This window comes from Dama dama, chromosome 10, assembly GCF_033118175.1.
Source record: "Dama dama isolate Ldn47 chromosome 10, ASM3311817v1, whole genome shotgun sequence".
Taxonomy (NCBI): domain Eukaryota; kingdom Metazoa; phylum Chordata; class Mammalia; order Artiodactyla; family Cervidae; genus Dama; species Dama dama.
The window spans coordinates 27638089-27652348 of NC_083690.1; the positions used below are offsets into that span (position 1 = coordinate 27638089).

General features: G+C 45.7%; 1 protein-coding gene across 7 annotated transcripts in view; it reads left to right on the forward strand.

Moving 5' to 3' along the window:
* SRCAP (Snf2 related CREBBP activator protein) overlaps nucleotides 1–14260 on the forward strand; it is a 30952-nt gene that overhangs the window by 12532 nt on the left and 4160 nt on the right. For 6 of the 7 annotated variants that reach the window (XM_061153239.1, XM_061153241.1, XM_061153237.1 and 3 more), the window contains 15 exons: nucleotides 1159–1295; nucleotides 1383–1569; nucleotides 2590–2759; nucleotides 3130–3395; nucleotides 3611–3895; nucleotides 4439–4603; nucleotides 4878–5063; nucleotides 5282–5548; nucleotides 5893–7400; nucleotides 10282–10547; nucleotides 10684–10886; nucleotides 12641–12810; nucleotides 12970–13166; nucleotides 13263–13377; nucleotides 13586–13705. In XM_061153239.1, coding sequence (XP_061009222.1) covers nucleotides 1159–1295; nucleotides 1383–1569; nucleotides 2590–2759; nucleotides 3130–3395; nucleotides 3611–3895; nucleotides 4439–4603; nucleotides 4878–5063; nucleotides 5282–5548; nucleotides 5893–7400; nucleotides 10282–10547; nucleotides 10684–10886; nucleotides 12641–12810; nucleotides 12970–13166; nucleotides 13263–13377; nucleotides 13586–13705 — 4242 coding nt within the window. The remainder of the gene's footprint in view (nucleotides 1–1158; nucleotides 1296–1382; nucleotides 1570–2589; nucleotides 2760–3129; nucleotides 3396–3610; nucleotides 3896–4438; nucleotides 4604–4877; nucleotides 5064–5281; nucleotides 5549–5892; nucleotides 7401–10281; nucleotides 10548–10683; nucleotides 10887–12640; nucleotides 12811–12969; nucleotides 13167–13262; nucleotides 13378–13585; nucleotides 13706–14260) is intronic. The other variant, XM_061153242.1, reaches the window with a different exon arrangement.

Below are 14260 nucleotides of genomic sequence, written 5' to 3' on the forward strand. Positions count from 1 at the left end.
TCCAATGTCCAGCTTTTAAATAACTCTTCTCAGCATTTTGATCTTCACTTTTTTTTGTCTCTCAATTTACTTATCTCCTTCGCACACTCATAATTCCTTGACTGTCTAGACCACTCAGCCTATATGTAAATTTCTAATGACATTTTTAACTGAAAGTTCCTCTTTTTTAAAATTTGTATTTTTGTTATCTGCCCCCAACCCTTTTGATCCCCATCTCATGGGCATTTTTGTACAGAAAACAATAAATGTTTCCATCTCAGCTTGGTGCCATTAGTCTGATATTTTTGGAATGCAAAAGGGATTTCCCTCTCTCCTTGGCCCCCAGGGCTCACCACCCTGCCCCTCCCCTGGGTAACTCTTGCCACACTGCCTGAAAGTTCCTCTTGAACTCACTCTATTATAAGCCAAATAACTTAAACTTTATAGTCTGTTATTTCTATTCCATTTTGGTCTGTCATATCATTATTTTGGTAAATCAAACAAGAAACCATTAAGTTTTTCCTTAACTATACCTCCTCCTCTTTAAAATCTTGTAATATTTCAAAAATTATTCCTGTTTTATTGAGTTATAATTGACATACAGCACTGTATAAGTTTAAGCTGTACAACGTAATGATTTGATACATAAACATCATGAAATGGTTACCACACTAGGTTTAGTGAGACTATCACTCTTCACTTCTTTTCATCTCTGAACTTCTTCCATGTCAACTTGATGACTATATCCTAGTCAGATTTTACCTCCTGAGATCTCAGATCTGCCTTTTGTTTTCTATGCTTCTGTCAGTGCCACAGATTTGTTCTCAGCTGGATTTACTTTGATAATCTTGTGAATTTACAGTCACTCCTTCTGAACGTAGTTTGACTCATCACTTCTTCGTAGTTAGTTGCTCTGTCCTCAGTGCTTCCTGGGTCACTTATGTTGGGATGATCATCTTTGTGTCTGTTTCTTTCACTGTAGTAAGTTCTTTGAGAGGAGGGCTTATATCTGACTCATCTTTGCGTGGTTGGTTCCTGCTTGCTGCATGGCTACATGGATGTTCACTAACGGGCTCAGCCAGCACTCTGCTGGTCATCAGGCCAAGACCCAGGGAGAGGGTTCAGCTGGGACACAGTGCCTGCTCTTCTCCTGTCAGCCTCTTGCTTATTTGCTTTTAGGTTTTGCGGCCTTTTTTGCTGCGCCGAGTTAAGGTGGATGTTGAGAAGCAGATGCCTAAAAAGTATGAGCATGTTATCCGCTGCCGGCTCTCCAAGCGCCAGCGCTGTCTCTATGATGACTTCATGGCCCAGACCACGTAAGGGAGGACTGTGGGTGAGCCTGGGGCCCCAGACTGGAGCAGGGATGACTGTTAAGGTGCCTGTTTATTTCTCCTTTCTCCCAGAACTAAGGAGACGCTAGCCACAGGCCACTTCATGAGTGTCATCAACATTCTGATGCAGCTGCGAAAAGTCTGTAATCATCCAAACCTATTTGATCCTCGACCTGTTACCTCTCCCTTCATCACTCCAGGCATCTGTTTCAGCACCGCCTCTCTGGTGCTAAGGGCCACTGATGTCCACCCTCTCCAGGTGAGCAGTTGTCCCCAAGATTATTGGCCCTACCCAACCCTGCACCTCTTTTCTTTAGGCTGACCTTTAGCATCTTACTTCCCCTGTCACCTCAGCACTGTTCCAGCTTCATTGTTTTCTAATAACTGTGTTGCTTTGGGCAAGGTAACTATTAACTTTTAACCCTGAGTTTGCTTGCCCTTCAAAATTGGGGTTGTAAGGCCTATTCTGCAGTATGTGTGAGAGAATTGTTAGTATTTTTTATGAGTGTTTTGCATAATAATTAATACTTAAATATTACTTTGTTTTCCTGCTCCTTCCCTCTTTTTGGCCACTTCCCCCCCAAATTTTTGTTTTTATTACAGTAGAACACACATTAAAAAGTTTTACCACTTTAACCTTTTCTAAGCATATGGTACAGTTTCATTAATACATTCACATAGTTGTACAGCCATCACTATCATCCATCTTCAGAAATTTTTTCATCTTCCTAAACTGAAACTCCATATTCATTAAATTATAACTCCTCATTCCTCTAGTCCCAGCACCTGGCAGTCACCATTCTACTTTCTGTCTCTATAAATTTACTATTCTAGTATTTCATATGTTTCGTGGAATCATAAAGTATTTGTCCTTTTGTTGCTGGCATATTTCACTTAGTAGAATGCCTTCAAATGTGTTAGAATTTCGTTCCTTTTTAAGTTGGGTAATATTCTATTGTACATGTTTTTGTGTATATGTCTGTGTATGTTCACATTTATGCACGTTGTTGTTGTGTTGTGTTGTAGGACTTTGTGTGTTCTGGATGCTAGGCTCTTTCTTATCAGACACGATTTGCAAATACTGTAGTTTTGGTCCCATTCTATGGGTTGCCTTTTCACTTTGTTAATAGTGTCCTTTGGTGCAGTCCAGTTTATCAGGTCTTTGCTTTTGCTGTCTGTGCTTTTGGTATGATAGCCAAGAAATAGTTGCCAAGTTTCCAGATCGTTGCGGAATCATTGCTCCTTTGACACTGTGCTTTTGTATTCCTTCTTATGTCAGCGGATAGACATGGGTCGGTTTGACCTCATTGGCCTGGAGGGTCGTGTCTCTAGATATGAGGCTGACACATTTCTACCCCAGTACCGCCTTTCCCGTCGGGTTCTGCTAGAAGTGGCTACTGCTCCCGACCCCCCACCCCGGCCCAAGCCAGTCAAGATGAAAGTCAACAGGTACCAAGGCTGAGCAATAAGGGATGGGTTCCTAGAAAAAAGTAGCTACAGCTGGCTGGGGGAATTGGGGTGGAAAGTTGGAGGGTAGGCTCGACTGTTTATATGGATGGATGAAAAATGGGGGAGAGAATAACTAGAAGATGGTCCTGGGAGAGACCCTTGCGTTTGTCACTGATTGTTTTCCCCTCTCCCTCTGCTTGGGGCCTTTTGGTTATTGGATTTCTTTCTCTCTTTCTCCTTTGGGTCTTACCTTTTCCTTCTTTTGCTTTTATAATCTGCTGGTTTTTCTGCCTCATCTTCCTTATTTATTTCTTTTCCTATTCCTTACTCTCCCTCCTTCCCTACCCATCCCCTTGTTTTTTCCTCATAGGATGCTGCAGCCAGTACCCAAGCAAGAAGGCCGGACAGTGGTGGTTGTGAACAGTCCACGGACCCCACTGGGCCCTGTCCCAGTCCGACCCCCTCCAGTCCCTGAACTCTCAGCCCAGCCCTCCCCTGGCCTAACCCCCCCAGTGCTGCCAGCACCACTGATGGTGTCAGCCTCGCCTTCCGGGCCCCCACTTATTCCAGCATCCCGGCCTCCTGGCCCTGTTCTTTTGCCCCCACTGCAGCCAAACAGTGGGCCTCTCCCCCAGGGTGAGTTGCAAGGGAGCCAGGGTGCTGGGGGGTACTTCAGGCAGATTGTTCGGATTGGGGGAGAAGTAATGAAATTTAGTGTTTGAGGAGCTGGGTTGGAGACAGGGGTGTAGTGTCTGATGGGCTACGAGGGACTGTGTGTGGAGGCTTTTAGGGGCAGGCGAAGGCGTCATCGGTCAGGTTCTACCTGACAGGCGTTTGCTTTGTGTTTCCAGTGTTACCATCCCCTCTGGGGGTCTTAAGTGGGACCTCACGGCCTCCCACGCCAACCCTGTCCTTGAAGCCGGCCCCACCTGCCCCTGTTCGCCTGAGCCCTGCCCCACCACCAGGCTCCTCCAACCTGTTGAAGCCACTTACAGTGCCACCTGGCTACACCTTCCCGAATGCTGCTGTCACCACCACCTCCACCACCACGGTCACTGCTCCCACCACGGCAGTGCCAGCTCCTACTGCACCGCAGCGCCTCATCCTGTCTCCCGATATGCAAGCTCGCCTGCCCTGTAAGTCCCCAGGGCTCTGTGAGGGGGAAGGACTTGAGCTGGGAGGAAGGCCTGTCTGTGTGCCATGGAGCAAGAGAAGAAAAGCTGGGGGCCAGGCGCGTGTCAGATTCTAGGGAGCTGACACATATTAGGTATTTTACCAGGCACTGATAATTCATAATCAAGTAAGAGTCTGAAGTAGTTCACAGTCTCTAGTTGGGGAGGTGACCCATGGATGAGTGAATAGTGGTCAGCCTAATAGTAGATAATTATGTGGGGTAAGAGGGCAGCATAGTGGGCAGGTGTGTGTGTGTGAGTGATGAGCTCAGGATGGTGGAAGGCTGTTAGAGGATGTAAAGGAGATTGCAGAGTAAACAAGCAGGATTGGAAGGAGTAGCATGTCAAAAGCTCAGAGGCTGTAGGTGGAGGCTGAGTTTCATAGAACATGGTAGATTGAGTGGGGGACAGGTTGGAGAACCTGGAGACTTGCACCTCATGGAGGTCTGTGAAATAACGTTGAGCAGAGTGAGCCCCATGTACATTAAGCCTCTTCTTTATTTGTAGCAGGTGAAGTGGTCAGCATTGGGCAGTTGGCCTCACTAACACAACGTCCAGTGGCTAGTACAGGGGGAAGCAAACCTCTCACCTTCCAAATCCAGGGCAACAAGCTGACTTTGACTGGTGCCCAGGTGCGCCAGCTTGCTGTGGGGCAGCCCCGCCCGCTGCAAAGTAGGTAAAACCCACCCCCTGTCCTGCCTTTTTCTTCCTCTTCCTTGTCCCTTTGTTTTTGTGGCTCTTTCCAGATGTCAGCCTTTATGTTTTTTACCCCTAGCTTTTGGTGGGTGTGGCCAAGGGGAATGGTTGAAGGGGTTTCTAGATCAAGATAGGTATGAGGTTATTCTGGAGAAGTTACTTCCTTTCTGTTCTCTCTCTCTCCTCTTGCCCCTGCCCTCCTCCGGCTGATAGCTGCTTCTTTCTCTCTTTCTCTCTTCCCTTAACCCAGGGAATGTGGTGCACCTGGTGTCAGCAGGGGGGCAGCACCACCTCATCAGCCAGCCTGCCCATGTGGCCCTCATCCAGGCCGTGGCCCCGACCCCTGGCCCCACCCCTGTCTCTGTGCTGCCTTCTTCGACCCCCAGCACCACCCCTGCCCCCACTGGCCTCAGCCTTCCGCTTGCTGCTAACCAGGGTGAGGCTTCTGGCCTTCCTACTTACTTAGCCCTTGCTGGCCTTGGTCCTTCCAGGCATGCCCTGGGCTACTGTCTGTCTAGCCTTCCCCCAGTGTTGTTTTCCCTTGCCAGTAACTCTGATATCTGTCTGCTACCCTCTCCTGCCCTTGGACTTTTTCCATCCTTTGGGTTTCTTGTTTCTTTTCTACCTTCCCCTCAATGTAGCTTCCTCTTGCAGTGCCACCAACTATGGTGAATAATACAGGCGTGGTGAAGATTGTAGTGAGACAGGCCCCTCGGGATGGACTGACTCCTGTTCCTCCGTTGGCCCCAGCACCCCGGCCTCCGAGCTCTGGGCTTCCAGCTGTGTTGACTCCACGCCCCACATTAACCCCTGGACGTCTATCCACACCTAGTCTGGGTACTGCCCGGGCCCCCATACCCACATCCACTCTCGTGAGGCCGCTTCTCAAGCTGGTCCACAGTCCTTCGCCTGAAGTCAGTGGTGAGTCAAGGTGGCTGATGCCAGAAATTTTTGCTGGGAATGGAGATAGGGTGGCCCAGAGGGTATTTAAGTCACAATAGACGCTTTCATTATCAGTATACTGATTTGCAGTGGGCCCCTTAGTGGGCTGCTGAGCCCTTGTCTGATTCTAAGATACATTGCTTGGAATCCTGTAAGGAGAAGAAATGTTAAATTGTTCGATTCCTTGAATCTTTGACCTCATGGTGTAGGAGTGAAGGTCTTCTGGGAAAAGGTGAACCTTGGGGGTAGGGGAATGGGTGGGACAGGGTAACAGAAGGAGCAAGAAAAGAATGTCGGGGCTAACTTATCCTCTGTCTCCACAGCTTCAGCACCCGGAGCTGCTCCCTTGACCATCTCTTCTCCTCTCCCTGTGCCATCCTCACTCCCTGGACCAGCCTCTTCTCCAGTGCCAGTTCCCAACTCCTCTCCCCTTGCTAGTCCTGTGTCTTCTACAGTCTCAGTTCCGGTGTCATCTTCACTCCCCATCTCTGTCTCCACAACGCTTCCTTCCCCAGCCTCAGCTCCACTCACCATTCCCATCTCAGCCCCCTTGCCTGTTTCGGCTTCGGGCCCAACTCTTTTGACTAATGTGACTCCAGCACTGGCGCCTGTTGTCTCAGCAGCCCCTGGACCTCCTTCTTTGGCACCAGTTGGGGCTTCTCCATCAGCGTCAGCCTTGACTCTAGGTTTGGCTTCAACTCCATCCCTGTCCCCATCTCAGGCACCTGGTCACCCTCTGTTGTTGGCTCCGGCCTCTTCACATGTTCCAGGGTTGAACTCAGCCGTGGCCCCAGCATGTTCACCTGTCCTGGTGCCGGCTTCTGCTCTGGCCAGTCCTTTTCCGGCAACACCAAATCCAGCTCCAGCTCAGGCTTCCCTTTTGGCTCCAGCACCTACTGCATCTCAGGCTCTGGCCACCTCTCTGGCTCCCATGGTGGCTCCACAGACAGCAATCCTGGCTCCTTCTCCAGCTCCTCCTCTGGCTCCTCTTCCAGTCCTGGCTCCATCACCAGGTCCTACTTCTGTCCTGGCTTCATCGCAGACTTCGGTTCCAGTTCTGGCTTCATCGTCTACTCCAGGAACACCTTTAGCCCCAGCCTCCTCGTTGGGGCCAGCCCCAGCTGCTGCGTTGGCTCCATCATCGGCTCAAACTGTGGTACCAGCCCCAGTTCCATCACCTCTTCCGAGTCTGGCTTCTACGCAGACACTGGCTTTACCCCCAGCTTTAGCATCCACTCTTGGCGGCTCATCTCCATCTCAGACACTCTCTTTGGGAACTGGCAACCCTCAAAATCCCTTTCCAGCTCAGACATTGTCATTGACTCCAGCATCATCCCTAGTACCAGCTCCAGCCCAAACACTGTCTATGGCACCAGGACCACCATTGGGTCCATCTCAGACGCTGTCTTTGGCTCCAGCACCCACTCTGGCTCCAGTTTCTCCTATGGGCCCAGCCCCAGCTCACACGCTGACTTTGGCTCCAGTATCATCATCTGCTTCACTCCTGGCCCCAGCTTCAGTGCAGACACTGACTTTGAGCCCTGCCCAAGTTGCAGTGCCCACCTTGGGCCCAGCAGCAGCTCAGACTCTGGCGTTGGCCCCAGCCTCAACACAGAGCCCAGCTTCCCAGGCATCTTCCCTTGTGGTTTCGGCATCTGGCGCCGCTCCCTTACCTGTCACCATGGTATCCCGGCTACCTGTTTCCAAGGATGAGCCTGAGACACTGACATTACGCTCTGGTCCCCCCAGCCCTCCCTCCACTGCTACCTCGTTCAGTGGTCCCCGACCTCGACGCCAGCCCCCACCACCACCTCGTTCCCCTTTCTATCTGGTAAGTTTTACTGCCTCAAAGGAGAGGGGACAGGAAACTGAATTCTTTTGGAGTATTGCTATAGAGTGGATGGAACAAAATAATGTCACTTTTATCTTGCTAAATTACAAAGCCTGTTTTTTTTGGACCTAATACTCGAGTGCCACTGGACAGAGCCCTCCCCTGGGCCTTTACTCTTATCTGTAAAATGGGAATGATAATTCAGGTGTCCTACTTTTCACAAAGGAATAGTTGAGGACATAATGTGCTTTTAAAACTATAAATCACTGATGTGTTCAAGGCTTGTTACATTTGGTCTCTTTGGTTCTTGTTTACTCTTGAGTTAGTGTTGGCATATAATTGCCCCATTTTACAGATGAAACTAGCTCATTAAATGATGTTTTAAAATTTACACAACTTGTGAGAATACAGATGTGCTGACTCTACTGCTTTCTCTTCCGCCCAAGAGGCAGTCTCAGAGACAGGAAGATTTTTCTCAGTTGATCACCATCGATATTTGAACTTGTAAGGGATAAAGGACACCATGGAATACAGTTCTCTAAAGATCATGAGCCTTGCTGTAGTGTTTTACCTTCATGGTGATAAGTGGGCAATAAAAAGAACTTTTTTCTGTCCCTTCATGAGCTTTCTGGTAGCCATTTTTTTTCTGTCATGTATATAGTTCTGTGTGTGTTTGGTTAAGTTAAAGTTGGAACACAGAGTAAGTAACCCAGGACCTAATAAGGAGAAAGATCTAATGAGTCTTTCCAGGTCCTCTTGTCTTTTCTCCCGCTGATAATAGAGCTGCTGCTTATTCTCTGCCTCAGCCCCAGTTCCCTACCCTCCATCAGTGCCACTGACTCCACCTTTGGTCTTTCTCTAATGCTGCCAGGTTGGTCTGGCTTTTCGGAGGAAAAGGAAAGCCTAGATCCTAGCCCAAGGGTGCAACCCCATAATCTGTGTTATACTTTCATTGCTCTGCAAGTATTAATAGGTAGCAGCTTCTTGACACTTTTTTAAAGAAGTTTGAGATATAAATCACATACCATACAGTTCACCTATTTAAACCATACAATTTATTGACTTAGTATATTCACAGAGTTGTGCAGCTGTGACCATGGTCAACTTTAGAACCGTTTGCATGTTCTGTAAAGAAAACCCCACACTTACCCATCATCCTTAATACTTTCCTTTTCGCCTAGCTCTAAATAACCACTAGCCTATTTAATGTCCTACTTATTGAGTCATATAATATATAGTCTTTTGTGACTGGCTTTTTTCACTTATTTTAATGTTTTTGAGGTTCGTCCATGTTATGCTATAACTGAGTTATATGTGTATATACAACAGTACTTCATTTTTTAAAAAAATTGTTGAGTTTTATTCCATTGTATGGGTATACCATATTTTATATATCTGTTCATCAGTTGATTGGGGGACATTTGGTTTGTTCTTTTTGGCTGTTATGAATAATGCTGCTATGAACATTCATGTATAAGATTTTGTATCTTTTCATGTGTTTTCATTTATATTGGATGTAACTTTAGAAGTGGAATTGCTGGGGTATGGTAACTGTTTGACTGAAGAATTGACAAACTTGTTTTCCAAAGTGGCTGTACCATTTTACATTCCCTAGCACTTGTGGGGGTTCCAGATTCTCTACATCTTTGCCAAAACTTGTCTGTCTTTTCGATTATATCCATCCTAGTGGGTTTGAAGTGGCGCCTTGTGGTTTTGATTTGCATTTTCCTGATGGTTAATGATGTTGAGCATCTTTTTAGAGGTTATTAGCCATTTGTATATTCTTCTTTGAAGAAATGTCTATTCAGATCCTTTCCCTTTTTTAATTGGGTTATTTTATTTCTTTCTGTTACTGATATGTAAGATTTCTTTATGTATTCTGGATACAAGTCCTTTTTCAGATAGATGATTTGCAAATATTGTTTCCTTTGCTACTACTATTGAGAGCTGGCCTTAATGATTTTTCCCTCTAAGATGCTTTCCTTCCTCACTTAGACCACCGGAAGCCAAGAGGTCAAGCTTAAGATAGCAGTCAGGAAGGGAAATTTGGGACAACTACTTTTTTGCAGGACCATCTTGTAGATTCTAGTCTTCATTATTTGTTCATTCCAGTAACAGATATTTATTGAGGGCCTACTTTGTGCTAGGTAACAAGCTGAATATTAGATGAATGCGGTGAGCAAGATCAGATATTTTTCATGTTATATAGGGCTTACAGTTTAGTGGATAGAAGATGTTAAAGAATCATAGCCATGTAAAACTTGCAAGAGTGATAAGTGCTACGAGAGTTAGGTGACTTGATAGCCTATGAAACTGGAAGCACAAAAGATGGGAAAGGACTGGGTCAGAATCATACAGATTTTCTGCTACCGGGAAAAATCTCCCCTTCCCTTTTCTCTCTCAGGGTGATGGTACCTAGATGTCTGGTTAGCTGTTCCCATCCCACCCCATTCCAGTCTAACCTCTGACAGAGACCTGCCATGGATTTGGTTAGTGTCCCTGTCTCCTGCTCAGTGCTTTGAGGAGGGATTTTAGTCATTGTTTTGGATCTACCATGAGAAGATAAATTAGGGTATTCTGGAGTTAAGTGTTTTATGGGAAAATCCACACATATCATCCATTCTATAAGTTTATCAAATATATGGATCTTAATTTTGAGTATTCAGATATCTGCTTTGGTAGCATACAGGGAAGATAGTTTTCTCTCACAGAGAAGTCATTTCATTCAATGTGGTAAAAAGAATGATTCCCATATTGACAACTTGGGAAAGCTAAAATAGTGTATTCTTGAATCTTTGGGTTTCCATAAATTATTTTTTAATTCTGGGAGTTACTGCCAGGTTTTCTGTAAGGATGCTGATGACTTTTTCTATGTTTATAGGACTCTCTGGAGGAAAAGCGGAAGCGGCAGCGGTCTGAACGCCTGGAACGGATTTTCCAACTTAGTGAGGCTCATGGGGCCCTGGCACCCGTGTATGGGACTGAAGTCTTGGATTTCTGTACCCTGCCCCAACCTGTTGCCAGCCCCATCGGCCCTCGTTCTCCTGGCCCCAGCCACCCCACCTTTTGGACTTATACCGAGGCTGCCCGCCAGGCTGTACTGTTTCCCCAGCAACGACTAGACCAGCTGTCAGAAATCATTGAGAGGTTGGCAGGGCTAAGTGCTAATGGGAAGTGGGTCTTGGGGCCTCTAAGTGGATATAGTGGTTAGGGCTGTTAAAGGTGCTGACTTCTGGGGCCATTCAGAGTTCCATATTTTTTACAGCTTGGCTTCTTTTTACAGGTTCATCTTTGTCATGCCTCCTGTGGAGGCACCTCCCCCTTCCTTGCACGCCTGCCATCCACCTCCTTGGCTGGCCCCACGTCAGGCAGCCTTCCAGGAGCAATTGGCTCATGAACTCTGGCCTCGGGCTCGTCCTCTGCACCGTATTGTGTGTAACATGCGTACCCAGTTTCCTGACTTGAGGCTCATCCAGTATGATTGTGGTGAGTTCACTGGCCAGTGAGGGTCCCTTGGTCTCTTTTCTTGTCTCAGTCTCAAGACAGTTAGAGGGATGCTATACATGAAGTTTCTGTGCGTTTCATTAAACATTAGATAGTCTTTTAGGTTATGCTTATGGGTGAGATGAAATGTAGGCCTTATGATGGATTCTTGGCATTCGTAAGTTTGACTTTGGTGAAAGTTGAAAGTGTTTGCTAACTCATTTATTCAGTGATTATTTTGTGACCATCTGTTATATTGTATACCATTTAGGATACAATGGCAAATGAGATAGCACAGCATGGAGTTTTTAGATTTAGGGGAAAGGTGTGTGGTAGGTAGTACACGACTGCACAGTAAATAGTAGATTTGGGGGAATTCCCTGATGGTCCAGTACTTAAGACTCTTTTTACTTTTTTTTGTTGGCTTTTACTGCCAAGGGCAAATGTTCAATCGGTCAGGGAACTAAGATTTTGTAAGCCACATGGCCAAAAAAAAAAATGTAAATAGTAGATTTTATTTTGGGAAAGTATTTGGATGAGGATCCTTTTCTTTTGGCTAGAATCTTATTGTTTAGAAGGAATTTGGCTGCAGGTAATAAAACCAACCAAAGGTGGCTTAAATCACAAAATCACTTATTGTTTACCAAGTCAGAAATGCTGAGAAAGATGGTATATAACTGGTTTAGCAGTTCACTGGTGTCTTCATGGACCCAAGACTTTGCCTACCATCCTTAGCTTGTATCTTTTTATTCTCATGGTTATTTCCTCGTGGTATTAAGATGATGTTCCAGGGAGCACACCAGTACTCCAAGCAGAAAGCAAGAGGTTGAGACAAAATACTCCTAGCAAGACTTTGATTTTTTTTTCTTTTGGGGGAAAAAAGCCCACCCAGTTGACTTTGATTCAGAATTCATTGACTCAGATAGAACCATATGCCTATCCCTAGAGTAATCACTGACACAGGAAAGTCAAAGAGGAACTGTGGCTTATTTATAATGATTCATCTTCTGGGGTTGGTTTGAGGCATGCCTTCCCTGGGAATCAAGGGATCTCTGCCAGGTGTTCACAGGATTAGTTGGGTTCTGTTAATCATGAATGATAATAGTGAATAGTTTCTGCTGCAGCTCTGCACAGGTACATCTATAGTAACATAAAATTTGGAGATTTTGTAAATGTCTTAGAAGAAAGGCAGCATAATTTTTAATAATATGTATTCAATAGCTATTTTAGTAAAAAAGTTAATTTTATAACATTTGAAACCATTCAGAATAGGTAAAATGAAAGTCATTGTTGAAAGTATTTGAACTGATTGAATCAGAAATGTTACAGAAGTTATTTTGTTTGATGGTAGGTTGAACTAGGTAACCTCATAAGATCCTGCCTCTGTGGTCTGATCTTAGTGACCTTCCATCCCTGAGAGCTCATGACATCAACGGATTTGTTATCTTGTGAATTGCTTTTTTGTGTTTCAGTGTAGTACTTGAAGGTCTCTTGCTCATACACCATTAAGGATTTCTTTTTTTACCCCGAGGGTCTGTATTACCCTTCCCCTAGACTGAAAGAAGTCAGGTCCAAGACAAGAGCAGACTTAGGAGGAAGAACCCTTAAGGGAAGAAAATACATAATTTTTGATCCTCTGAGTTAACAGAAACCCTGGCATAAAATGTTTATCTCTCAAGTACATAGGCTTCCAGTGCTAAGTGTTCTCCTCACTCCAGCTTATAGCTCGTTCCCTGTACCCCTTCATATCTCTTCAGGAAAGTTGCAAACATTGGCAGTGCTGTTGCGACAGCTCAAGGCAGAGGGCCACCGGGTGCTCATATTCACCCAGATGACCCGAATGCTGGATGTATTGGAGCAATTTCTCACCTACCATGGCCATCTCTACTTGCGTTTGGATGGGTCGACTAGAGTTGAACAGAGACAGGTAACCCAGGCACCTGCAACCCTTAGAGGCTTGCCTCAGCTCAGTCTCCTTTTCTAGGGCTCAAGAGTCTCATGAGGGGGTCCCACTAAGCCTTGGTCTGTTTTTGGAGATATGTCTCCCAATACTGTTCTTTTTTTTTTTTTTCCCTTTTCCCTCTAGGCCTTGATGGAACGATTCAATGCAGACAAACGCATATTCTGCTTCATCCTTTCAACTCGGAGTGGGGGTGTGGGCGTGAACCTGACGGGGGCAGACACTGTTGTTTTTTATGACAGCGACTGGAATCCTACCATGGATGCTCAGGCCCAGGATCGCTGTCACCGAATTGGCCAGACCCGAGATGTCCACATATATAGGTGTTGCCTTGTCTCCCCTTACCTTACTTTTCCTTTGCTAATAGGGTTTTATTGATGTATTTGACTGTTTATACATGTCCTTCATCACCCGCCTAGGCTTATCAGTGAACGGACAGTGGAAGAAAACATCCTAAAAAAGGCAAATCAGAAGAGAATGTTGGGAGATATGGCTATTGAGGGAGGCAACTTCACCACAGCCTATTTTAAACAGGTACTAAGATCTTCCAGTCTGTGTAGGAGAGAACTGCTATGCGTATGGGAATTACTGCTGCTTATTAGAAAGGATACTTTGACCCCCACATACCTGCCTTTTCAATCAGTGATGCTTCTGATACCACTGATAGCTACCAGCTTCATAGCTATAGACCTGAGACCAACATTCCTTTGGCTCTGACACTCTGTGTATGTTCTTTCCAAAGCAGACCATCCGAGAGCTGTTTGATATGCCCCTGGAGGAGCCATCTGGCTCATCTGTACCTTCTGCCCCTGATGATGAGGAGGAGACTGTGGCCAGCAAGCAGACCCATATCCTGGAGCAGGTGAAAAAAAGAGTGGGCAGGGACTTCCCTGGCAGTCCAGTGATTAAGACTCTGCGCTTCCACTGCAGAAGTTCCATACCTGGTCAGGGAACTGAGATCCTGCCCTGCAAAAAAAGAGTGAACAGTCCCTAGAGTAGAGCTAATGGTTATAGTGTGTGTCATCTTTCAGTCTCTTGAGTTTGTCCAAGGAGAAAGAACTGTTTCTGCTGCTTCCCAGATTACAGTTCACCTTTGATACTTGTGAGTAGGTTGCTTATTGGTTCACCTGATTTCATAGATAGAACCACAGTTCTAGGTTTGAATTCCAACAGTGCTTCTTGATAGTGTCTGTTAAGCTACATCCATTTAATCCTCTGAGCCTCAATTCCCACTTTTCTGAAATGCTAAATTAGAAGGAAGTAACTGAGGGTTAAATGGCATAGCGGATTAAGAATTGCTTTGTATATGGTGTAAAACTCTTTTTTCAAACAGTAATGCGTACTAGAATCATTCGGAAAGCTTTGAAAAAGATTGATTCCTGGGCCCTGTTTCACAGTCTTTCTACTTAAATCATGA